At 41.1% G+C, this 24,932-nt stretch overlaps 2 protein-coding genes across 4 annotated transcripts in view; both read right to left on the bottom strand.

The window, feature by feature from the left end:
• klhl4 (kelch-like family member 4) overlaps window positions 1–3,816 on the bottom strand; it is a 38,995-nt gene extending 35,179 nt beyond the window's left edge. The window contains exon 1 of the mRNA XM_072662889.1: window positions 3,601–3,816. The gene's annotated coding sequence lies outside the window, so the exon portion shown is untranslated. The remainder of the gene's footprint in view (window positions 1–3,600) is intronic.
• Window positions 3,817–4,036: 220 nt separating this feature from the next.
• The window catches only part of ahnak (AHNAK nucleoprotein), a 34,993-nt gene continuing 14,097 nt past the window's right edge, over window positions 4,037–24,932 (bottom strand). Inside the window, exons 6-7 of one of the 3 annotated variants that reach the window (XM_072662887.1) lie at window positions 12,524–24,875; window positions 4,037–11,809 (exon numbers count right to left, since the gene is read on the bottom strand). In XM_072662887.1, the coding sequence (XP_072518988.1) occupies window positions 5,112–11,809; window positions 12,524–24,875 (19,050 nt within the window). In that variant the 3' untranslated portion in view covers window positions 4,037–5,111. Of the gene's footprint in view, window positions 24,876–24,932 lie in introns of all 3 variants that reach the window. The other 2 variants (XM_072662886.1, XM_072662885.1) reach the window with 2 other exon arrangements.

Here is a 24,932-nt window from a genome sequence, read left to right as displayed (position 1 = left end):
CAGATGGAATTTGGCCTTCACTTTGAACCCATCCATGCAGTGATACAGTGAGTACACAAGCACAAAGTGGTGGACAGTCTTCACTGTGGTACCCAGGGAACAGAGAGGGTTAAGGGCCTTGCTGAAGGGCTCAACAGTACCAGATTAGCAAACCCAGGTATCGAACCCACAACACTGTCATCAATAACCCTGAGCCCAAACCACTGGAGTTTCTGGTATTTTGTGGAATCTATTCTTTTCTCTACCTGTGCAATATTGCTAATGCCACTGATGACCCCCATGCTTCACAGTTTGTGTTCTTTTAATGAAACACAGTTAATTTTTTTCTCTAAACATTCCTTTTTGGTGAGTTTATTTTGGAAATTGGGGATGAGATGCAACATCCTGACCTCACTAACGCTCTTTTCACAATCAATCAAATCCTCACTGCATTGGTCCAAAATCTAGTAGAAAGCTATCCCTGGACACAGTAGAGACAGTTACCCTAACACAAGCTAGATTAACTCTTTCTAATACCCTTGAGTTCAGAAGAAATCCCCACAGCCTCCATGAACTAAGGCAAAGTTGTAAAGATGTAAAGAAGCCGAAATGTGAGATGTGAGAGTCTGATACATACAGAAAACAAATACTTCCAAGTTATTGCTGCTAAAGGTAGTTTTACAATCAGCTGATTTGTGGGTTTTCCATTTGGGCTAAATGGATACATTTACATTTGATTTTCACTCAATATAAATATATTGATGAATGAAGCAATATAAATGATTTAAAATGCCTTGGAATATGATCTTTTTATATTGCCTTACATTTACTGTTAACAAAAACTATGATGACAAATATTCGTTACAACAAAAATGAGATGAGAGCTAAACAAAAAGTAATGTTTGAAAATGGTGACAATGATATGTGGCGCATTGTGACACAAATAGGATTTGAATAGTGTTTGGATGAAATTAAGCGCCCAGAGATTGAAAGCCTAGGTTGATCATCACATCTCCACTTCCTGTATCTGTCGTTTTAGATTAAAAGAGTTTTAAAATTGCATAACATTATGAAACAGCAGCACCAATAATTTTACAGTGGCAAAATATATGTTGCAGAAACACTGGGCTACACATGAACAGAGTTTATCTTTGCAAATTGTATCTACCCACTGCACTGTATCTGTTAAATCAAATCTCATTTTAGTGAAATTGTCAGCATTTTAAACTTAAATGAATTTAGGCATTTTCCTTCCACAATTTTGGGTATTATTAAATTGAATATAATCAGGGAAGCAAGCAATACATGTGACTTCTAAAATAGTAAAATCTTAAAAAATAAATATAAATATTTTAATTTAAATATTTTAATATTTTAATTAACCCAAACTTGCCCAAAATGTCAACTAAAATTAACAATAACTAAATGTACTAAAATGTGATTTAAACTAATAGAAAAAAGAAACGTACAAACTAAATTACACTGCTTGAAAACTACAGGTTTTCTTCTTCTCCTGTAGACGTTTGTGTGGAAGTAAAATATATACATATAAAAAAAACTCCTTTATTATAAGCAGGCTCTGGTAAAAGCACAGTGAAGAGCTTGGCAAGTCTTTAGTGAAATAAAGCTTTGTCTTCCCATTCAAATGTCAGCACAATCCAATTCCATAACACATATGAAGTGAATTTAATATTAAATGTGCGTGAACCAGTACTATTAAGAAAATTAACGTGTTGCTTCTGTTTGCAATATAATGAAAATGTATTGATTTTGTTTCAATGTTTTTTTAACCTAATAAAAAAAGTAGAGAAACTCATTAGATTTAATTGAGATTACTATTTAAAATAAAGCAAATTAGTAGTAACTAAGAAACTTAATAATCATATGTTTGTTTTGAAAGAGGTACTCTTATAGTACTTTAAAAACTAAAATGTCTTTGACAGTTTAGGTTATTCTAAAATATTTATTTTTGAAGCATTTTGCACAAATATAGTGCAAATAATTTATAATGAAAACATCTGGTATTCTTATTATTTTCTCCTGGCTGTGTGAAAAGGTTTAATTACAGAGACCCAGTATATATTTGACATCTCAGTAGCATAATGCATTATTTAAGGAAGTTTATGCTACAAACAGCAGGGAGTAGAGGGCACATGTCTGGGATGGATGGATTTCTTTTTATTTGGATCCAATCGATAAAGACTGCTTATAAGGACAGTCTTAGCCTGCTCAGTTACTGCTAATACTGCTATTTCTTCCAGAGATATTGTTCTAACATTGAGGCTCATACTATGTATTGTCAACAGTTTTGCTTAACTTTAAAGCCTTAAATTATTAGTTCTAAACTATGTTAAACTAAAAAATATTGTATGTCCTGCGATTGAAGAGAAACTGATTATAATGCAGTATTCTAATTTTGTCACGTCTGCCAATTTCACTGAACAGCTTTAACGAATAAGTGTCTCTTTTAGGATAATACATATTATATAGCTGTTCACCAAGCTTCAAAAAAGGTGAACGATACTACTTTTTGCTGTTTACTTTTCTTTATTTATTTCATGAGACCATAGATGAATGAAAGAGAATTAGAACACAATTTAAATGATGAGTGTATGTTAATTCATTAAATTAAATCAAATGTGCCCCCAAAAAATTCTATTTAGATTCATAGATATGGGTTTCCATCTCCACTATATTTTTTACTTCATTTTTGCTGCTCTTGGCTTTTTGACATAAGTTGAATAGTAGTGTCTAATGTTCATGATGACTGGACAGTAGAAATGCTCCAAAATAGCACTCCTTCAAGAGACTTGAAATTTAAGAGGTCCTTCTATTGTTGTAGTGGAAAGAAATAAGCTTAAAACTTGCTAGGTCAACACTTTAATTTTAAATAATAAACTGACATTATCCATATTAGAATGTTTTTAAATTCCAGAAGTTAAATTCCAGACACAGTGATGACTTTTGATATAAGATGTCAGCTTAGAATGCTGACATACTACCAGAAAACATCTGCCTTACTAGAGTACATAAACATTATTCTTCGAGTTAATCCATGTCTTACCGTATATACTTAACAGTAGACAATGACTGCATCTATGCCAACCTACAGCAGTAGAACAACTGTCTGATGTGGAACATCAGTCCACTTGAATATCAAGTGCCACAGCATGTTCTTTTTTCTAATGCAAACTTTAAATATTTTTTTTATGAATTGTATACATGTTTTAAAATCACCTTTAAGGAACATTTCACACAAAAAGTTAACTAGAATTTCGTTGTCACTGTCTTGTCAGTTTAATTCACATTACAGGACTTGATTATCTTTTTTGTAGATATCATCAGATACCTTTATTCAACAAAATATTTATCATTATTTAGACTTTAGTGTAATACGTTAATAATTTAATTTACCAGCCACATTGTAATGTTGAATATTTAACTATTATTCTTTAACTGAATTACACAACTTGTCATACCATTGTGCTGGTAAATGATAGTGATTTATTCAAATACTTTTCCTCACTCTTCATTCATAACACCACTGCAACAATTTCTGGACTTTGATCTCAAACAGATACGACATTAAAAGATGCATTAAGATATAAAAACAAGACTTACCTTTAAAATATATTTTTTTAAATCTTGTTTTATCAGAATTCCTTACAGCAGATAGCCCAGAATGTGTCTATATGATTCTTTTCCTTGGTTTTAAATGAATCTAAGCAGGTTTCTTCTTTGTCCTGCTCTACTGACTAACACACTAAAACAATTACATGTTCCTCTCAGAGAGGAAATTCGTTCCTTCCTCAGCACTGGCCTCAGTGGTTGGGTTTGAACAACCAGGAAACCAGGCATCATTTCCTGTTTTCTTGGCTCATAGCTCCTATGACATTTTAATAAACCTACTTGTAGCACTGACGATGTCTGTCATTAACATGCAAGTACTTTCCTTAGCCATGTAATGTTGGATTACAAGTGAGCCTTTTTAGTATAGTTTTTTTAAAAAGTATTTACTTAAAAGCCCCAACCTCTGTAAATATCAAACACATACACATTGTAATTGAACACTTTATTTGGTTTGTTTTGCAGCTGACACAGAAAACAACATAAGTAACAGTTGAGAAAACCTGAAGCATAAATGTCCCACATGGGCATTGCCCTGTTCCATTCGACTGTAGTCATTTCTCTACATTCTGTACAGCACAGCCTTTCACTAAGTGAAAATCAGTTGAGTAAGAAGAGAGAGAGATTCAACTGAAAATAAAATGTTGGAGAAATATGAAAGTGTTGTTATTGAAATAGGTAATACACAATTATAAAAGTTTTGTTTTGTTTTCAGTATTATAGTCAAATTGGATATAAATATAAATTGGGAAATGATCTTTGGATAGACTACATCATGATGTGATAAACAATTATTGTGTTCAATTTACTTGGAACTAAAAGTCATACCCTCAGTGTATTTTGTTATATCAGCAGTTTATTTACATTTTTTACAGTCCTAATGTATAAAGTGACAGATGGGTGCACTATCACTTTAAAATTCTCTAATTAATTTTAAGCGCTATACAGCACTGATTACTGATTTGAAGCTAAAAATTATAAAATAATATATAACTCATATATAACATTTAGTTATTTTCCTGAAACTGTATATGTGAACCAGTATTTTTATAAGTAGCAGTTGAGCCACTGTTTATGTCAGATGATTGCTAAACCATTTCCCCATAAAGGTTAAAAAAATATAAAAATATATATTATCACAAAAACGTTCAAACCAGATGTAGATATTTCCATCCAACTAGCCATTTGCCGTGATATTGAATTTAAAACGTGATAGGCTCAATTCCTTTCTATTTACAAAAGACATTTAAAATTACAATACAGATTTATCTTATTTACAGTTACATTGAGATTTCAAAATACATGACCTGTACCCCAGCAAAATGAAAAGAAAATAATTCAGGGGGTAAAGAGAGTTGGAACAAACATAATGTGTCTGTTTATGACAGTGCACTGTAGTTAAGTGAGGCTTAAAAAGTAGCTGTCTACTTTGAAACATGTATATGTCCACAAAGAGTACAGAAAATGGCTAGAATGTTAGTGCCTTTTAATAGTAACACAATGCATTATTTTTTTGGCGAAACTGCTATTTCAACTTTTGGGAAGCGAAAACCACCCTTTGAACCACTATCACTGCTAGATGATGATGAAACTCTGGATTTCTTTGAAGGGAGAACAACTCCACCAGCTCCTTCAACCCTGGGTTCGTTATCATCTCCAAGTGTCACTTCATAGGACCCCTTGGATTTTGAGCCAAACCCACCAAATGTGCCAAACTTCAACTTTCCTTTTTTGCCTTTCACCTTAGCCTCTCCAACATCCACTGAAATGTTACCACTTTCTGTATGTAAATGCCCTTCAATAGAGGTGGGGGAAGCTAGTTCTCCTTCATCACTCAGTGAGGAGGATCGATGCCTTGATTTCTTGTAGAGATCAAGTGAGGCAGATTTACTCTTTGGTGAAATTTTCAATCCTGAACCACCCGCTACCATCTTTCCACCTATCAGTTCCCCAGAACTCATACTTAACTCTTTGGATACCTTTGCACCTCCCTCACTTGTAAATTCAATTTCAGGTCCATGAAGAGTAAGATCAGCTGCACTGCCACCCTTGGTTTTTGACTTGCCAAAGAATCGTGGCTTTTTAACTTTGACTTTTCCACCACTGCTTTTCAGTTCTGGACTCTGCATTTCTAGACTCTGAGAACTAACATTAGCTCCAGCAGTTAATTCTCCTGAACCTACATCGATACCCATCTCTTTTCCCTCAACTTGCGGCAAAGCAATTCCAAACTTTGGCACTTTCATCTTTGGAAAGGTTACACTACTCTGATGATATTCCATCGTTCCAGACACTCCTACATTTGTACTTGCTCCTATTTTTCCTTTTTGCTCATCCAAAGCAACCTCTTGGGGTACTTTGACCTTTACACCTGGCATCTTCAACTCTACATTCTTGGCTCCTCCTTCTATTTTAACACCTTCAGCATCAATTGTGTAATCTTTAACTCCACCTTCAATTATTCCTTTTGAAGTTCCAGATATTGATTTTGAAGCTCCAGACACTGAGCCACCACCTTTAACCTTTGGAGATTTTTTGATGTCAAATTCCACATCAGGAAAATGTAGTTTTCCAAATAGCGTCTTTTTTACCTTGGGCCCTTTAAGATGCACATCAGGAGAGTCTACATCCAACTCAGCTTTATCTGTGTCAATATCAGTTCTGATCTTTCCTTTAACCTTTGGCACCTTGATTTTATCTTTCTTCCCTTTCAAATTAATGTCTGCACCAAGGCCTTCTAGACTGCTATCAATTTTCGGCCCTTTGCCACTAATTTTAGGGGCTTTGGCATCAATGCCTGGTCCTTTTATGTCAAATTTAGCTTGGGAAAGATCCACATCCATGTCAGGACCTTCCACTTTAGGAAGCTTCAGTCCGAATGATGGCACTTTGCTTTGGGGCATCTTGAAACCTCCTTCTGGACCCTTAACACTAACATCTGGTCCCTCAATATCTACTTTTGGTGTCTTTATACCTCCTTCAATCTTTGAAGCAGACAAATCCATGTCCGCCTTCAGTTTTGATCCGGGTACTTTAATGTCAATATCGCCTTGTGGAAGATTTACATCAACATTGGGGCCTTCAACGGTTGGCCCTTTAAATCCAAATGATGGCATTTTGATTTTGGGCATCTTGAAACCTCCTTCTGGTCCCTCCACATCAATTTCTGGGCCTTCAATGTCCACTTTGGGTGCTTTAATGTCACCTTCAATCTTCGGAACAGACACATCCACATCTCCTTTTAGTTTGGGGCCTTTAACATTGAAGTCTACATTGGGCATGGAGATCTTTGGACCCGACATGGAGGGCATTTTGAATTTGGGACCCTTGATTTTCCCTTCTGGTCCTTCAATGTCAATGTCTGGGCTTTTAACATCAATCTTGGGTCCTTTGATGTCAAAATCACCCTTTGGTAGATTTACATCAACATCAGGGCCCTCCAGTTTTGGACCTTTAAATCCAAATGATGGCATTTTGATTTTGGGCATCTTGAAGCCTCCCTCTGGTCCCTCCACATCGATTTCTGGACCTTCAATGTCCACTTTGGGTGCTTTAATGTCACCTTCAATCTTTGGAACAGACACATCCACACCTCCCTTGACTTTTGGACCTTTAAGGTTGAAGTCTACATCAGGCATGGAAATGTTTGGACCTGATATGGTGGGCATTTTGAATTTGGGACCCTTGATTTTCCCTTCTGGTCCTTCAATGTCAATTTCTGGGCTTTTAACATCAATCTTGGGTCCTTTGATGTCAAAATCACCCTTTGGTAGATTTACATCAACATCAGGGCCCTCCAGTTTTGGACCTTTAAATCCAAATGATGGCATTTTGATTTTGGGCATCTTGAAGCCTCCCTCTGGTCCCTCCACATCGATTTCTGGACCTTCAATATCCACTTTGGGTGCTTTAATGTCACCTTCAATCTTTGGAACAGACACATCCACACCTCCCTTGACCTTTGGACCTTTAACATTGAAGTCTACATCAGGCATGGAGATCTTTGGACCTGACATGGTGGGCATTTTGAATTTGGGACCCTTGATTTTCCCTTCTGGTCCTTCAATGTCAATTTCTGGGCTTTTAACATCAATCTTGGGTCCTTTGATGTCAAAATCACCCTTTGGTAGATTTACATCAAAATCAGGGCCCTCCAGTTTTGGACCTTTAAATCCAAATGATGGCATTTTGATTTTGGGCATCTTGAAGCCTCCCTCTGGTCCCTCCACATCAATTTCTGGACCTTCAATGTCCACTTTGGGTGCTTTAATGTCACCTTCAATCTTTGGAACAGAAACATCCACATCTCCTTTTAGTTTGGGGCCTTTAACATTGAAGTCTACATTGGGCATGGAGATCTTTGGACCCGACATGGAGGGCATTTTGAATTTGGGACCCTTGATTTTCCCTTCTGGTCCTTCAATATCAATTTCTGGGCTTTTAACATCAATCTGGGGTCCTTTGATGTCAAAATCACCCTTTGGTAGATTCACATCAACATCAGGGCCCTCCACTTTTGGACCTTTAAATCCAAATGATGGCATTTTGATTTTGGGCATCTTGAAGCCTCCCTCTGGTCCCTCCACATCAATGTCTGGACCTTCAATGTCCACTTTGGGAGCTTTAATGTCACCTTCAATCTTTGGAACAGACACATCCACACCTCCCTTGACCTTTGGACCTTTAATATTGAAGTCTACATCAGGCATGGAGATCTTTGGACCTGACATGGTGGGCATTTTGAATTTGGGACCCTTGATTTTTCCTTCTGGTCCTTCAATGTCAATTTCTGGGCTTTTAACATCAATCTTGGGTCCTTTGATGTCAAAATCACCCTTTGGTAGATTTACATCAAAATCAGGGCCCTCCAGTTTTGGACCTTTAAATCCAAATGATGGCATTTTGATTTTGGGCATCTTGAAGCCTCCCTCTGGTCCCTCCACATCAATTTCTGGACCTTCAATGTCCACTTTGGGTGCTTTAATGTCACCTTCAATCTTTGGAACAGAAACATCCACATCTCCTTTTAGTTTGGGGCCTTTAACATTGAAGTCTACATTGGGCATGGAGATCTTTGGACCCGACATGGAGGGCATTTTGAATTTGGGACCCTTGATTTTCCCTTCTGGTCCTTCAATATCAATTTCTGGGCTTTTAACATCAATCTGGGGTCCTTTGATGTCAAAATCACCCTTTGGTAGATTCACATCAACATCAGGGCCCTCCACTTTTGGACCTTTAAATCCAAATGATGGCATTTTGATTTTGGGCATCTTGAAGCCTCCCTCTGGTCCCTCCACATCAATGTCTGGACCTTCAATGTCCACTTTGGGAGCTTTAATGTCACCTTCAATCTTTGGAACAGACACATCCACACCTCCCTTGACCTTTGGACCTTTAACATTGAAGTCTACATCAGGCATGGAGATCTTTGGACCTGACATGGTGGGCATTTTGAATTTGGGACCCTTGATTTTTCCTTCTGGTCCTTCAATGTCAATTTCTGGGCTTTTAACATCAATCTTGGGTCCTTTGATGTCAAAATCACCCTTTGGTAGATTTACATCAAAATCAGGGCCCTCCAGTTTTGGACCTTTAAATCCAAATGATGGCATTTTGATTTTGGGCATCTTGAAGCCTCCCTCTGGTACCTCCACATCAATTTCTGGACCTTCAATGTCCATTTTGGGTGCTTTAATGTCACCTTCAATCTTTGGAACAGAAACATCCACATCTCCTTTTAGTTTGGGGCCTTTAACATTGAAGTCTACATTGGGCATGGAGATCTTTGGACCCGACATGGAGGGCATTTTGAATTTGGGACCCTTGATTTTCCCTTCTGGTCCTTCAATATCAATTTCTGGGCTTTTAACATCAATCTTGGGTCCTTTTATGTCAAAATCACCCTTTGGTAGATTCACATCAACATCAGGGCCCTCCACTTTTGGACCTTTAAATCCAAATGATGGCATTTTGATTTTGGGCATCTTGAAGCCTCCCTCTGGTCCCTCCACATCAATGTCTGGACCTTCAATGTCCACTTTGGGAGCTTTAATGTCACCTTCAATCTTTGGTACCGAGACATCCATACCTCCCTTGACTTTTGGACCTTTAAGGTTGAAGTCTACATCAGGCATGGAGATCTTTGGACCTGATATGGAGGGCATTTTGAATTTGGGACCCTTGATTTTCCCTTCTGGTCCTTCAATGTCAATGTCTGGGCTTTTAACATCAATCTTGGGTCCTTTAATGTCAAAATCACCCTTTGGTAGATTCACATCAACATCAGGGCCCTCTACTTTTGGACCTTTCAATCCAAATGATGGCATTTTGATTTTGGGCATCTTGAAGCCTCCCTCTGGTCCCTCCACATCAATGTCTGGACCTTCAATGTCCACTTTGGGAGCTTTAATGTCACCTTCAATTTTTGGTACTGAGACATCCATACCTCCTTTGACTTTTGGACCTTTAAGGTTGAAGTCTACATCAGGCATGGAGATCTTTGGACCTGATATGGTGGGCATTTTGAATTTGGGACCCTTGATTTTCCCTTCTGGTCCTTCAATGTCAATGTCTGGGCTTTTAACATCAATCTTGGGTCCTTTAATGTCAAAATCACCCTTTGGTAGATTCACATCAACATCAGGGCCCTCTACTTTGGGACCTTTCAATCCAAATGATGGCATTTTGATTTTGGGCATCTTAAAGCCTCCCTCTGGTCCCTCCACATCAATGTCTGGACCTTCAATGTCCACTTTGGGAGCTTTAATGTCACCTTCAATTTTTGGTACTGAGACATCCATACCTCCTTTGACTTTTGGACCTTTAAGGTTGAAGTCTACATCAGGCATGGAGATCTTTGGACCTGATATGGTGGGCATTTTGAATTTGGGACCCTTGATTTTCCCTTCTGGTCCTTCAATATCAATTTCTGGGCTTTTAACATCAATCTTGGGTCCTTTGATGTCAAAATCACCCTTTGGTAGATTTACATCAACATCAGGGCCCTCCACTTTTGGACCTTTCAATCCGAATGATGGCATTTTGATTTTGGGCATCTTGAAGCCTCCCTCTGGTCCCTCCACATCGATTTCTGGACCTTCAATGTCCACTTTGGGTGCTTTAATGTCACCTTCAATCTTTGGAACAGACACATCCACACCTCCCTTGACTTTTGGACCTTTGAGATTGAAGTCTACATCAGGCATGGAGATCTTTGGACCTGATATGGTGGGCATTTTGAATTTGGGACCCTTGATTTTCCCTTCTGGTCCTTCAATGTCAATTTCTGGGCTTTTAACATCAATCTTGGGTCCTTTGATGTCAAAATCACCCTTTGGTAGATTTACATCAACATCAGGGCCCTCCACTTTTGGACCTTTCAATCCGAATGTTGGCATTTTGATCTTGGGCATCTTGAAACCTCCCTCTGGTCCCTCCACATCGATTTCTGGACCTTCAATGTCCACTTTGGGTGCTTTAATGTCACCTTCAATTTTTGGAACAGACACATCCACACCTCCCTTGACTTTTGGACCTTTGAGATTGAAGTCTACATCAGGCATGGAGATCTTTGGACCTGATATGGAGGGCATTTTGAATTTGGGACCCTTGATTTTCCCTTCTGGTCCTTCAATGTCAATGTCTGGGCTTTTAACATCAATCTTGGGTCCTTTGATGTCAAAATCACCCTTTGGTAGATTTACATCAACATCAGGGCCCTCCACTTTTGGACCTTTCAATCCGAATGTTGGCATTTTGATCTTGGGCATCTTGAAGCCTCCCTCTGGTCCCTCCACATCGATTTCTGGACCTTCAATGTCCACTTTGGGTGCTTTAATGTCACCTTCAATCTTTGGAACAGACACATCCACACCGCCCTTGACTTTTGGACCTTTAAGATTGAAGTCTACATCAGGCATGGAGATCTTTGGACCTGATATGGTGGGCATTTTGAATTTGGGACCCTTGATTTTCCCTTCTGGTCCTTCAATGTCAATGTCTGGGCTTTTAACATCAATCTTGGGTCCTTTGATGTCAAAATCACCCTTTGGTAGATTTACATCAACATCAGGGCCCTCCACTTTTGGACCTTTCACTCCAAATGTTGGCATTTTCATCTTGGGCATCTTGAAGCCTCCCTCTGGTCCCTCCACATCGATTTCTGGACCTTCAATGTCCACTTTGGGTGCTTTAATGTCACCTTCAATCTTCGGAACCGAGACATCCACACCTCCCTTGACTTTTGGACCTTTAAGGTTGAAGTCTACATCAGGCATGGAGATCTTTGGACCTGATATGGTGGGCATTTTGAATTTGGGACCCTTGATTTTCCCTTCTGGTCCTTCAATGTCAATGTCTGGGCTTTTAACATCAATCTTAGGTCCTTTGATGTCAAAATCACCTTTTGGTAGATTCAAATCAACATCAGGGCCCTCCACTTTTGGACCTTTCAATCCAAATGATGGCATTTTGATTTTGGGCATCTTGAAACCTCCTTCTGGTCCCTCCACATCAATTTCTGGACCTTCAATGTCCACTCTGGGTGCTTTAATGTCACCTTCAATCTTTGGAACTGAGACATCCACACCTCCCTTGACCTTTGGACCTTTAAGATTTAGGTCTACATCAGGCATGGAGATCTTTGGACCTGATATGGTGGGCATTTTGAATTTGGGACCCTTGATTTTCCCTTCTGGTCCTTCAATGTCAATTTCTGGGCTTTTAACATCAATCTTGGGTCCTTTGATGTCAAGATCACCCTTTGGTAGATTCACATCAACATCAGGGCCCTCCACTTTCGGTCCTTTCAATCCAAATGATGGCATTTTGATTTTGGGCATCTTGAAGCCTCCATCTGGTCCTTCCACATCAATTTCTGGACCTTCAATGTCCACTTTAGGTGCTTTAATGTCACCTTCAATCTTTGGAACAGACACATCCACACCTCCCTTAACTTTTGGACCTTTGAGATTGAAGTCTACGTCAGGCATGGAGATCTTTGGACCTGACATGGTGGGCATTTTGAATTTGGGACCCTTGATTTTTCCTTCTGGTCCTTCGATGTCAATTTCCGGGCTTTTAACATCAATTCCGGATCCTTTGATGTCAATGTCAGCTTTTGGGAGATTCACATCAATGTCAGGGCCTTCAACTTTTGGTCCTTTAAATCCAAATGATGGCATTTTGATTTTCGGCATCTTGAAACCTCCCTCTGGTCCCTCCACGTCAACTTCTGGACCTTCAATGTCTACTTTTGGTGCTTTTACTTCACCTTCAATCGTTGGAACAGACAGATCCACATCTCCCTCAATTTTTGGTCCTTTAAGTTTGAGGTCTACATCAGGCAAAGATATTTTTGGACCAGAGATTGATGGCATTTTAATTTTGGGACCTTTAATCTTTCCTTCTGGTACCTCTAGGTCAACTGAGGGACTCTTGATGTTAACGTTACGTCCCTTAATTTCAACATCTGCTTCAGGTACACTAACATCAACACTTGGCATATCTGTCTTAGGTGATTTAAATCCAAACTTTGGCATTTTGAATTTTGGTAACTTAAATCCCCCTTCTGGACTTTTACTATCCACATTAATGTCAGCTTTTGGAGGCTTAAAATCCACATCTGGACCTTCAATCTTGGGTCCTTTCAGTCCAAATTTTGGCATTTTGAACTTTGATTTCTTCAGGCTAGCTTCAGGAACATCTAGGTCAACCTTAGGGCCTTCAATTTCTACTTTAGGAACAGTAATATCTCCCTCAATTGATGGCACAGACATATCAGTGTAACTTTTCATTTTTGGACCCTTCAGGTTGAAATCCACATCAGGCATAGAGATTTTAGGACCAGAGATGGATGGCATCTTGAATTTTGGCCCCTTAACTTTTCCATCTGGTCCCTCAATGTCAATTTCTGGTGCATTGACATCTAAAGCTGGTCCCTTTAAATCAAATTCAGCTTGGGGAAGGTTTAAGTCCAAATCGGGGCCCTCGACTTTAGGACCTTTAAAACCAAATGATGGCATTTTGATTTTTGGCATTTTTAATCCTCCTTCAGGGCCTTCTATGTCCACCTCTGGACCTTTTATGTCAACTTTTGGTGCTTTTATATCCCCTTCGATCTTAGGAACTGACAAATCGACACCACCTTTTACTTTGGGCCCTTTCAAGTTAAAATCCATGTCAGGCATAGAGATCTTAGGGCCGGAGATGGATGGCATTTTGAATTTTGACCCTTTCACTTTTCCATCAGGTCCTTCAATATCAATATCTGGAGACTTGATGTCTATACCTGGTCCTTTAATGTCAAGTTCAGCTTTGGGAAGATTGATGTCCACATCTGGACCTTCGACCTTAGGACCTTTCAGGCCAAATGATGGCATTTTGATTTTTGGCATTTTGAATCCTCCTTCAGGACCTTCTATGTCCACCTCTGGGCCTTCTATATCGACTTTTGGTGCCTTTATGTCCCCTTCAATCTTAGGAACCGACACATCAACATCTCCTTTTACTTTAGGCCCTTTTAAGTTAAAATCCATGTCAGGCATAGAGATTTTAGGACCAGACATGGATGGCATCTTGAACTTTGGCCCTTTCACTTTTCCATCAGGCCCCTCAATGTCAACTTCTGGAGCCTTGATATCTATAGCAGGTCCTTTTATGTCAACTTCAGCTTTGTGAAGACTCACATTAGGGCCCTCCACCTTAGGACCTTTAAATCCAAATGATGGCATTTTGATTTTTGGCATCTTAAGTCCTCCTTCAGGACCTTCTATGTCCACCTCTGGGCCTTCTATGTCGACTTTTGGTGCTTTAATATCCCCTTCGATCTTAGGAACCGACACATCAACACCTCCTTTTACTTTAGGCCCTTTCAGGTTGAAATCTACATCAGGCATAGAGATTTTAGGGCCAGAGACGGATGGCATCTTGAACTTTGGCCCTTTGATTTTTCCATCAGGTCCCTCAATGTCAACTTCTGGAGCCTTGATATCTACAGCAGGTCCTTTTATGTCAACTTCAGCTTTAGGAAGGCTCACATCAGGGCCCTCAACCTTAGGACCTTTAAGTCCAAATGATGGCATTTTGATTTTTGGCATCTTAAATCCTCCTTCGGGGCCTTCTATGTCAACCTCTGGACCTTCTAAGTCAACTTTTGGGCCTTCTATGTCAACTTTTGGTGCTTTAATATCCCCTTCGATCTTAGGAACTGACACATCAACACCCCCTTTGACTTTTGGGCCTTTCAGGTTAAAATCCACGTCAGGCATAGAGATCTTAGGGCCGGAGATGGATGGCATTTTGAATTTGGGGCCCTTCACTTTTCCATCAGGGCCTTCAATGTCAACATCTGGAGACTTGATGTCTATAGCTGGTCCTTTAATGTCAACTTCTGCTTTGGGAATGTTCACATCCACATCTGGACCTTCGACCTTAGGACCCTTAAGGCCAAATGATGGCATTTTGATTTTTGGCATTTTGAATCCTCCTTCAGGGCCTTCTATGTCTACCTCTGGGCCTTCTATGTCAACTTTTGGTGCCTTTATGTCCCCTTCAATCTTAGGAACCGACACATCAACACCTCCTTTTACTTTAGGCCCTTTCAGGTTGAAATCTACATCAGGCATAGAGATTTTAGGACCGGAGATGGATGGCATCTTGAACTTTGGCCCCTTCACTTTTCCATCAGGCCCCTCAATGTCAACTTCTGGAGCCTTGATATCTATAGCAGGTCCTTTTATGTCAACTTCAGCTTTGGGAAGGCTCACATCAGGGCCCTCAACCTTAGGACCTTTAAGTCCAAATGATGGCATTTTGAATTTTGGCATCTTAAATCCTCCTTCAGGGCCTTCTATGTCAACCTCTGGACCTTCTAAGTCAACTTTTGGGGCTTCTATTTCAACTTTTGGTGCTTTAATATCCCCTTCGATCTTAGGAACTGACACATCAACACCCCCTTTGACTTTTGGGCCTTTCAGGTTAAAATCCACGTCAGGCATAGAGATCTTAGGGCCGGAGATGGATGGCATTTTGAATTTGGGGCCCTTCACTTTTCCATCAGGTCCTTCAATGTCAACATCTGGAGACTTGATGTCTATAGCTGGTCCTTTAATGTCAACTTCTGCTTTGGGAATGTTCACATCAACATCTGGACCTTCAACCTTAGGACCCTTAAGGCCAAATGATGGCATTTTGATTTTTGGCATTTTGAATCCTCCTTCAGGGCCTTCTATGTCCACCTCTGGGCCTTCTATGTCGACTTTTGGTGCCTTTATGTCCCCTCCAACCTTAGGAACCGACACATCAACACCTCCTTTTACTTTAGGCCCTTTCAGGTTGAAATCTACATCAGGCATAGAGATTTTAGGACCAGAGATGGATGGCATCTTGAACTTTGGCCCCTTCACTTTTCCATCAGGCCCCTCAATGTCAACTTCTGGAGCCTTGATATCTACTGCAGGTCCTTTTATGTCAACTTCAGCTTTGGGAAGGCTCACATCTGGGCCCTCAACCTTAGGACCTTTAAGTCCAAATGATGGCATTTTGAATTTTGGCATCTTAAATCCTCCTTCGGGGCCTTCTATGTCAACCTCTGGACCTTCTAAGTCAATTTTTGGGCCTTCTATGTCAACTTTTGGTGCTTTAATATCCCCTTCGATCTTAGGAACTGACACATCAACACCCCCTTTGACTTTTGGGCCTTTCAGGTTAAAATCCACGTCAGGCATAGAGATCTTAGGGCCGGAGATGGATGGCATTTTGAATTTGGGGCCCTTCACTTTTCCATCAGGTCCTTCAATGTCAACATCTGGAGACTTGATGTCTATAGCTGGTCCTTTAATGTCAACTTCTGCTTTGGGAATGTTCACGTCCACATCTGGACCTTCAGCCTTAGGACCCTTAAGGCCAAATGATGGCATTTTGATTTTTGGCATTTTGAATCCTCCTTCAGGGCCTTCTATGTCCACCTCTGGGCCTTCTATGTCGACTTTTGGTGCCTTTATATCCCCTTCAATCTTAGGAACCGACACATCAACACCTCCTTTTACTTTAGGCCCTTTCAGGTTGAAATCTACGTCAGGCATAGAGATTTTAGGGCCAGAGATGGATGGCATCTTGAACTTTGGCCCCTTCACTTTTCCATCAGGCCCCTCAATGTCAACTTCTGGACCCTTGATATCTACTGCAGGTCCTTTTATGTCAACTTCAGCTTTGGGAAGGCTCACATCAGGGCCCTCAACCTTAGGACCTTTAATTCCAAATGATGGCATTTTGAATTTTGGCATCTTAAATCCTCCTTCAGGGCCTTCTATGTCAACCTCTGGACCTTCTAAGTCAACTTTTGGGCCTTCTATTTCAACTTTTGGTGCTTTAATATCCCCTTCGATTTTAGGAACTGACACATCAACACCCCCTTTGACTTTTGGGCCTTTCAAGTTAAAATCCACGTCAGGCATAGAGATCTTAGGGCCGGAGATGGATGGCATTTTGAATTTGGGGCCCTTCACTTTTCCATCAGGGCCTTCAATATCAACATCTGGAGACTTGATGTCTATAGCTGGTCCTTTAATGTCAACTTCTGCTTTGGGAATGTTCACGTCCACATCTGGACCTTCTGCCTTAGGACCCTTAAGGCCAAATGATGGCATTTTGATTTTTGGCATTTTGAATCCTCCTTCAGGGCCTTCTATGTCCACCTCTGGTCCTTCTATGTTGACTTTTGGTGCCTTTATGTCCCCTTCAATCTTAGGAACCGACACATCAACACCTCCTTTTACTTTAGGCCCTTTCAGGTTGAAATCTACATCAGGCATAGAGATTTTAGGACCGGAGATGGATGGCATCTTGAACTTTGGCCCCTTCACTTTTCCATCAGGCCCCTCAATGTCAACTTCTGGAGCCTTGATATCTACCGCAGGTCCTTTTATGTCAACTTCAGCTTTGGGAAGGCTCACATCAGGGCCCTCAACCTTAGGACCTTTAAGTCCAAATGATGGCATTTTGAATTTTGGCATCTTAAATCCTCCTTCAGGGCCTTCTATGTCAACCTCTGGACCTTCTAAGTCAACTTTTGGGCCTTCTATTTCAACTTTTGGTGCTTTAATATCCCCTTCGATCTTAGGAGCTGACACATCAACACCCCCTTTGACTTTTGGGCCTTTCAGGTTAAAATCCACGTCAGGCATAGAGATCTTAGGGCCGGAGATGGATGGCATTTTGAATTTGGGGCCCTTCACTTTTCCATCAGGTCCTTCAATGTCAACATCTGGAGACTTGATGTCTATAGCTGGTCCTTTAATGTCAACTTCTGCTTTGGGAATGTTCACGTCCACATCTGGACCTTCGACCTTAGGACCCTTAAAGCCAAATGATGGCATTTTGATTTTTGGCATTTTGAATCCTCCTTCAGGGCCTTCTATGTCTACCTCTGGGCCTTCTATGTCGACTTTTGGTGCCTTTATGTCCCCTTCAATCTTAGGAACCGACACATCAACACCTCCTTTTACTTTAGGCCCTTTCAGGTTGAAATCTACATCAGGCATAGAGATTTTAGGACCAGAGATGGATGGCATCTTGAACTTTGGCCCCTTCACTTTTCCATCAGGCCCCTCAATGTCAACTTCTGGAGCCTTGATATCTACTGCAGGTCCTTTTATGTCAACTTCAGCTTTGGGAAGGCTCACATCAGGGCCCTCAACCTTAGGACCTTTAAGTCCAAATGATGGCATTTTGAATTTTGGCATCTTAAATCCTCCTTCAGGGCCTTCTATGTCAACCTCTGGACCTTCTAAGTCAACTTTTGGGCCTTCTATTTCAACTTTTGGTGCTTTAATATCCCCTTCGATCTTAGGAACTGACACATCAACACCCCCTTTGACTTTTGGGCCTTTCAGGTTAAAATCCACGTCAGGCATAGAGATTTTAGGGCCGGAGATGGATGGCATTTTGAATTTGGGGCCCTTCACGTTTCCATCAGGTCCTTCAATGTCAACATCTGGAGACTTGATGTCTATAGCTGGACCTTTAATGTCAACTTCTGCTTTGGGAATGTTCACGTCCACATCTGGACCTTCGACCTTAGGACCCTTAAAGCCAAATGATGGCATTTTGATTTTTGGCATTTTGAATCCTCCTTCAGGGCCTTCTATGTCCACCTCTGGGCCTTCTATGTCGACTTTTGGTGCCTTTATGTCCCCTTCAATCTTAGGAACCGACACATCAACACCTCCTTTTACTTTAGGCCCTTTCAGGTTGAAATCTACATCAGGCATAGAGATTTTAGGACCAGAGATGGATGGCATCTTGAACTTTGGCCCCTTCACTTTTCCATCAGGCCCCTCAATGTCAACTTCTGGAGCCTTGATATCTACTGCAGGTCCTTTTATGTCAACTTCAGCTTTAGGAAGGCTCACATAAGGGCCCTCAACCTTAGGACCTTTAAGTCCAAATGATGGCATTTTGAATTTTGGCATCTTAAATCCTCCTTCGGGGCCTTCTATGTCAACCTCTGGACCTTCTAAGTCAACTTTTGGGCCTTCTATTTCGACTTTTGGTGCTTTAATATCCCCTTCGATCTTAGGAACTGACACATCAACACCCCCTTTGACTTTTGGGCCTTTCAGGTTAAAATCCACGTCAGGCATAGAGATTTTAGGGCCGGAGATGGATGGCATTTTGAATTTGGGGCCCTTCACTTTTCCATCAGGTCCTTCAATGTCAACATCTGGAGACTTGATGTCTATAGCTGGTCCTTTAATGTCAACTTCTGCTTTGGGAATGTTCACGCCCACATCTGGACCTTCGACCTTAGGACCTTTAACGCCAAATGATGGCATTTTGATTTTTGGCATTTTGAATCCTCCTTCAGGGCCTTCTATGTCCACCTCTGGGCCTTCTATGTCGACTTTTGGTGCCTTTATGTCCCCTTCAATCTTAGGAACCGACACATCAACACCTCCTTTTACTTTAGGCCCTTTCAGGTTGAAATCTACATCAGGCATAGAGATTTTAGGACCAGAGATGGATGGCATCTTGAACTTTGGCCCCTTCACTTTTCCATCAGGCCCCTCAATGTCAACTTCTGGAGCCTTGATATCTACTGCAGGTCCTTTTATGTCAACTTCAGCTTTGGGAAGGCTCACATCAGGGCCCTCAACCTTAGGACCTTTAAGTCCAAATGATGGCATTTTGAATTTTGGCATCTTAAATCCTCCTTCGGGGCCTTCTATGTCAACCTCTGGACCTTCTAAGTCAACTTTTGGGCCTTCCATGTCAACTTTTGGTGCTTTAATATCCCCTTCGATCTTAGGAACTGACACATCAACACCCCCTTTGACTTTTGGGCCTTTCAGGTTAAAATCCACGTCAGGCATAGAGATCTTAGGGCCGGAGATGGATGGCATTTTGAATTTGGGGCCCTTCACTTTTCCATCAGGTCCTTCAATGTCAACATCTGGAGACTTGATGTCTATAGCTGGTCCTTTAATGTCAACTTCTGCTTTGGGAATGTTCACGCCCACATCTGGACCTTCGACCTTAGGACCTTTAACGCCAAATGATGGCATTTTGATTTTTGGCATTTTGAATCCTCCTTCAGGGCCTTCTATGTCCACCTCTGAGCCTTTTATGTTGACTTTTGGTGCCTTTATGTCCCCTTCAATCTTAGGAACCGACACATCAACACCTCCTTTTACTTTAGGCCCTTTCAGGTTGAAATCTACATCAGGCATAGAGATTTTAGGACCAGACATGGATGGCATCTTGAACTTTGGCCCCTTCACTTTTCCATCAGGCCCCTCAATGTCAACTTCTGGAACCTTGATATCTACTGCAGGTCCTTTTATGTCAACTTCAGCTTTGGGAAGGCTCACATCAGGGCCCTCAACCTTAGGACCTTTAAGTCCAAATGATGGCATTTTGAATTTTGGCATCTTAAATCCTCCTTCGGGGCCTTCTATGTCAACCTCTGGACCTTCTAAGTCAACTTTTGGGCCTTCTATGTCAACTTTTGGTGCTTTAATATCCCCTTCGATCTTAGGAACTGACACATCAACACCCCCTTTGACTTTTGGGCCTTTCAGGTTAAAATCCACATCAGGCATAGAGATCTTAGGGCCGGAGATGGATGGCATTTTGAATTTGGGGCCCTTCACTTTTCCATCAGGGCCTTCAATGTCAACATCTGGAGACTTGATGTCTATAGCTGGTCCTTTAATGTCAACTTCTGCTTTGGGAATGTTCATGTCCACATCTGGACCTTCGACCTTAGGACCCTTAAAGCCAAATGATGGCATTTTGATTTTTGGCATTTTGAATCCTCCTTCAGGGCCTTCTATGTCCACCTCTGGGCCTTCTATGTCGACTTTTGGTGCCTTTATGTCCCCTTCAATCTTAGGAACCGACACATCAACACCTCCTTTTACTTTAGGACCTTTCAAGTTGAAATCTACATCAGGCATAGAGATTTTAGGACCAGAGATGGATGGCATCTTGAACTTTGGCCCCTTCACTTTTCCATCAGGCCCCTCAATGTCAACTTCTGGAGCCTTGATATCTACTGCAGGTCCTTTTATGTCAACTTCAGCTTTAGGAAGGCTCACATCAGGGCCCTCAACCTTAGGACCTTTAAGTCCAAATGATGGCATTTTGAATTTTGGCATCTTAAATCCTCCTTCGGGGCCTTCAATGTCAACCTCTGGACCTTCTAAGTCAACTTTTGGGCCTTCTATGTCAACTTTTGGTGCTTTAATATCCCCTTCGATCTTAGGAACTGACACATCAACACCCCCTTTGACTTTTGGTCCTTTCAGGTTAAAATCCACATCAGGCATAGAGATTTTAGGGCCGGAGATGGATGGCATTTTGAATTTGGGGCCCTTCACTTTTCCATCAGGTCCTTCAATGTCAACATCTGGAGACTTGATGTCTATAGCTGGTCCTTTAATGTCAACTTCTGCTTTGGAAATGTTCACATCAACATCTGGACCTTCAACCTTAGGACCCTTAAGGCCAAATGATGGCATTTTGATTTTTGGCATTTTGAATCCTCCTTCAGGGCCTTCTATGTCCACCTCTGGGCCTTCTATATCGACTTTTGGTGCCTTTATGTCCCCTTCAATCTTAGGAACCGACACATCAACATCTCCTTTTACTTTAGGCCCTTTCAGGTTGAAATCTACATCAGGCATAGAGATTTTAGGACCAGAGATGGATGGCATTTTGAACTTTGCCCCTTTCACTTTTCCATCAGGTCCCACTATGTCAACTTCTGGAGCCTTGATATCTACAGCAGGTCCTTTAATGTCAACTTCTGCTTTGGGAATGTTTACGTCCACATCTGGTCCCTCGATCTTAGGACCCTTAAGGCCAAATGATGGCATTTTGATTTTTGGCATTTTGAATCCTCCTTCAGGGCCTTCTATGTCCACCTCTGGGCCTTCTATGTCGACTTTGGGTGCTTTTATATCACCTTCGATCTTAGGAACTGACAGATCAACACCCCCTTTGACTTTAGGGCCTTTCAGGTTAAAATCCACGTCAGGCATAGAGACCTTTGGACCAGAGATGGAGGGCATTTTCAACTTTGGGCCCTTCACTTTTCCATCAAGTCCCTCAACGTCAAAGTTTGGAGCTTTCATATCGATAGCCGATCCCTTTATATCAATTTCTGCTTCGGGGAGGCTAACATCCACATCTGGACCCTCAACTTTGGAACCTTTAAGTCCAAATGAAGGGATTTTGATTTTTGGCATCTTAAATCCTCCTTTGGTTCCTTCCATGTCCAACTCTGGCCCTTCGATGTCTACTTTTGGTGCTTTTATATCCCCTTCAATCTTAGGAACTGACACGTCCGCACCCCCTTTGACTTTCGGGCCTTTCAGGTTGAAATCTACATCAGGCATAGAGATTTTAGGACCAGAGATAGATGACATTTTGAATTTTGGATCTTTCACTTTTCCATCGGGTCCCTCAATTTCAACATCTGGTGCTTTAATATCTATTGCAGGTGCCTTTATGTCAACTTCAGCTTTAGGAAGGTTTACATCCACATCAGGACCTTCAACTTTCTGACCTTTAATGCCAAATGATGGCATTTTGATTTTTGGCATTTTGAATCCTCCTTCAGGGCCTTCTATGTCCACCTCTGGGCCTTTTATGTCGACTTTTGGCGCCTTTATGTCCCCTTCAATCTTAGGAACCGACACATCAACACCTCCTTTTACTTTAGGTCCTTTCAAGTTGAAATCTACATCAGGCATAGAGATTTTAGGACCAGAGATGGATGGCATCTTGACTTTCGGTCCCTTTACTTTTCCATCAGGCCCCTCAATGTCAACTTCTGGAGCCTTTATATCGATAGCAGATCCCTTTATGTCAACGTCTGCTTTGGGAAGGCTTACATCCACATCAGGACCCTCCACCTTGGAACCTTTAATTCCAAATGATGGCATTTTGATTTTTGGCATCTTAAATCCTCCTTCAGGTCCTTCAATGTCTACTTTTGGTGCTTTTATGTCCCCTTCAATCTTTGGAACCGACACATCAACACCCCCTTTGACTTTAGGTCCTGTTAGGTTGATATCCACATCAGGCGTAGAGATCTTAGGACCAGAGATGGATGGCATCTTGACTTTTGGCCCCTTCACTTTTCCATCAGGTCCCTCAATGTTAACTTCTGGAGCCTTTATATCGATAGCAGATCCCTTTATGTCAACTTCTGCTTTGGGAAGGCTTACATCCACATCAGGACCCTCAACCTTGGAACCTTTAATTCCAAATGATGGCATTTTGATTTTTGGCATCCTAAATCCTCCTTCAGGTCCTTCAATGTCTACTCTTGGTGCTTTTATGTCCCCTTCAATCTTAGGAACTGACACATCAACACCCCCTTTGACTTTAGGTCCTGTTAGGTTGACATCCACATCAGGCATAGAGATCTTAGGACCAGAGATGGATGGCATCTTGACTTTTGGCCCCTTCACTTTTCCATCCGGTCCCTCAATGTCAACTTCTGGAGCCTTAATATCAAAAGCAGGTCCTTTTATGGCAACTTCAGAACCTTCAACACTAGGACCTTTAAGTCCAAATGATGGCATTTTGATATTGAATCTACCCTCTGGGCCTTCTATGTCTACCTTTGGTGCTTTAATATCTCCTTCGATCTTAGGATGTGACACTTTAGTATCTCCTTCTATATTAGGGCCTTTCAAGTTAATAGAAATACCCTTTACCTTTCCGTCAAGTCCCATAATTTCACCATCAGCAGCCTTGATGCCTACTGATGGCCTTTTTATGTCAGCTTCAGTTTTGTAAAGGTTTACATCTACTTCAGTGTCTTGAACTTTTTGACCTTTTAGTCCAATAGATGGCATTTGGATTTTTGATGTCTTAAGGACTAGTTCTGGTTCGTCAATATTAACTTTTGGACCTTTAATGTCCATTTTAGTTGCAACTGAGACGTCTACATTTCCTTTCATTTTTGGACCCTTTATATCCACATCAGTCATGGAAACATTTGGACCTGAGATTGTTGGCTTGGAAACAACAATTCTGTGTTCTGTTAGATGTGGAGTAATGTCACCTCCTGTGTTCACACTAATGCTGAATTCTTTTCCACTTTCTTTCAGGTGCTTATCACTGATGCTTGTAGGACCTACATCTTTGTCTAATTCCATGCCCGCTTTACCTGAGAGACTGACTTTACTTGTACCTGTATCTGCAGTGATTGAACCTTTGCTTATTCCACTCATCTCATGTTGAATCCACCCAGAGTGCCCCGGTTCCCCTTGTGCTTTTGCCCCTGACAGTCCAGTGTCAGACAAATTAAACTTCAAATCTTTCCCTTCCCCTTCTATCCCTCTTGCTGAAATTGATGTTTTGACATGTGCTGTTCTCCAGTGCTTCTCAGAAGAACCAGTATCTTCTGGATCTCTGAGTCTCACTTCACCAACATCTACGCCCTCTTTACCTATAAGGCTGCCATGTGGCAATCTGATCTGAGTAGAGCTCCCATCTAATTGCTCATGTGGTGAGACATGAATTTTAAACTCAGGGCTTGCAATATCAATCTGTTGCTGGCCAGATGCCCCTGGTATGTCCACAGTGTAGGTAGTGATACGACGAGTAATTGTAGTAATAGTGCTGCCGTCACTGCTGGTGCTGCTGTGACGTTCTGTACGTACATCAACTCCCTCTGCAAGGTCCTCAGACTTCAGTCTGGGCTTAATTTTTTTAGTGTAGATTCTCTTGTAGTCCTCATCATCACCACTCTGCAAAGAGTTAAATTAGTCACATTAGAAAGCAGTATGCATAGTGAATAAAACACC

Source organism: Salminus brasiliensis, chromosome 19, assembly GCF_030463535.1.
Source record: "Salminus brasiliensis chromosome 19, fSalBra1.hap2, whole genome shotgun sequence".
In the NCBI taxonomy this organism is placed as follows: Eukaryota; Metazoa; Chordata; class Actinopteri; order Characiformes; family Bryconidae; genus Salminus; species Salminus brasiliensis.
The sequence above is the reverse complement of the archived record's forward strand: the minus strand, read 5'-3'. Positions and strand labels throughout refer to the sequence as shown.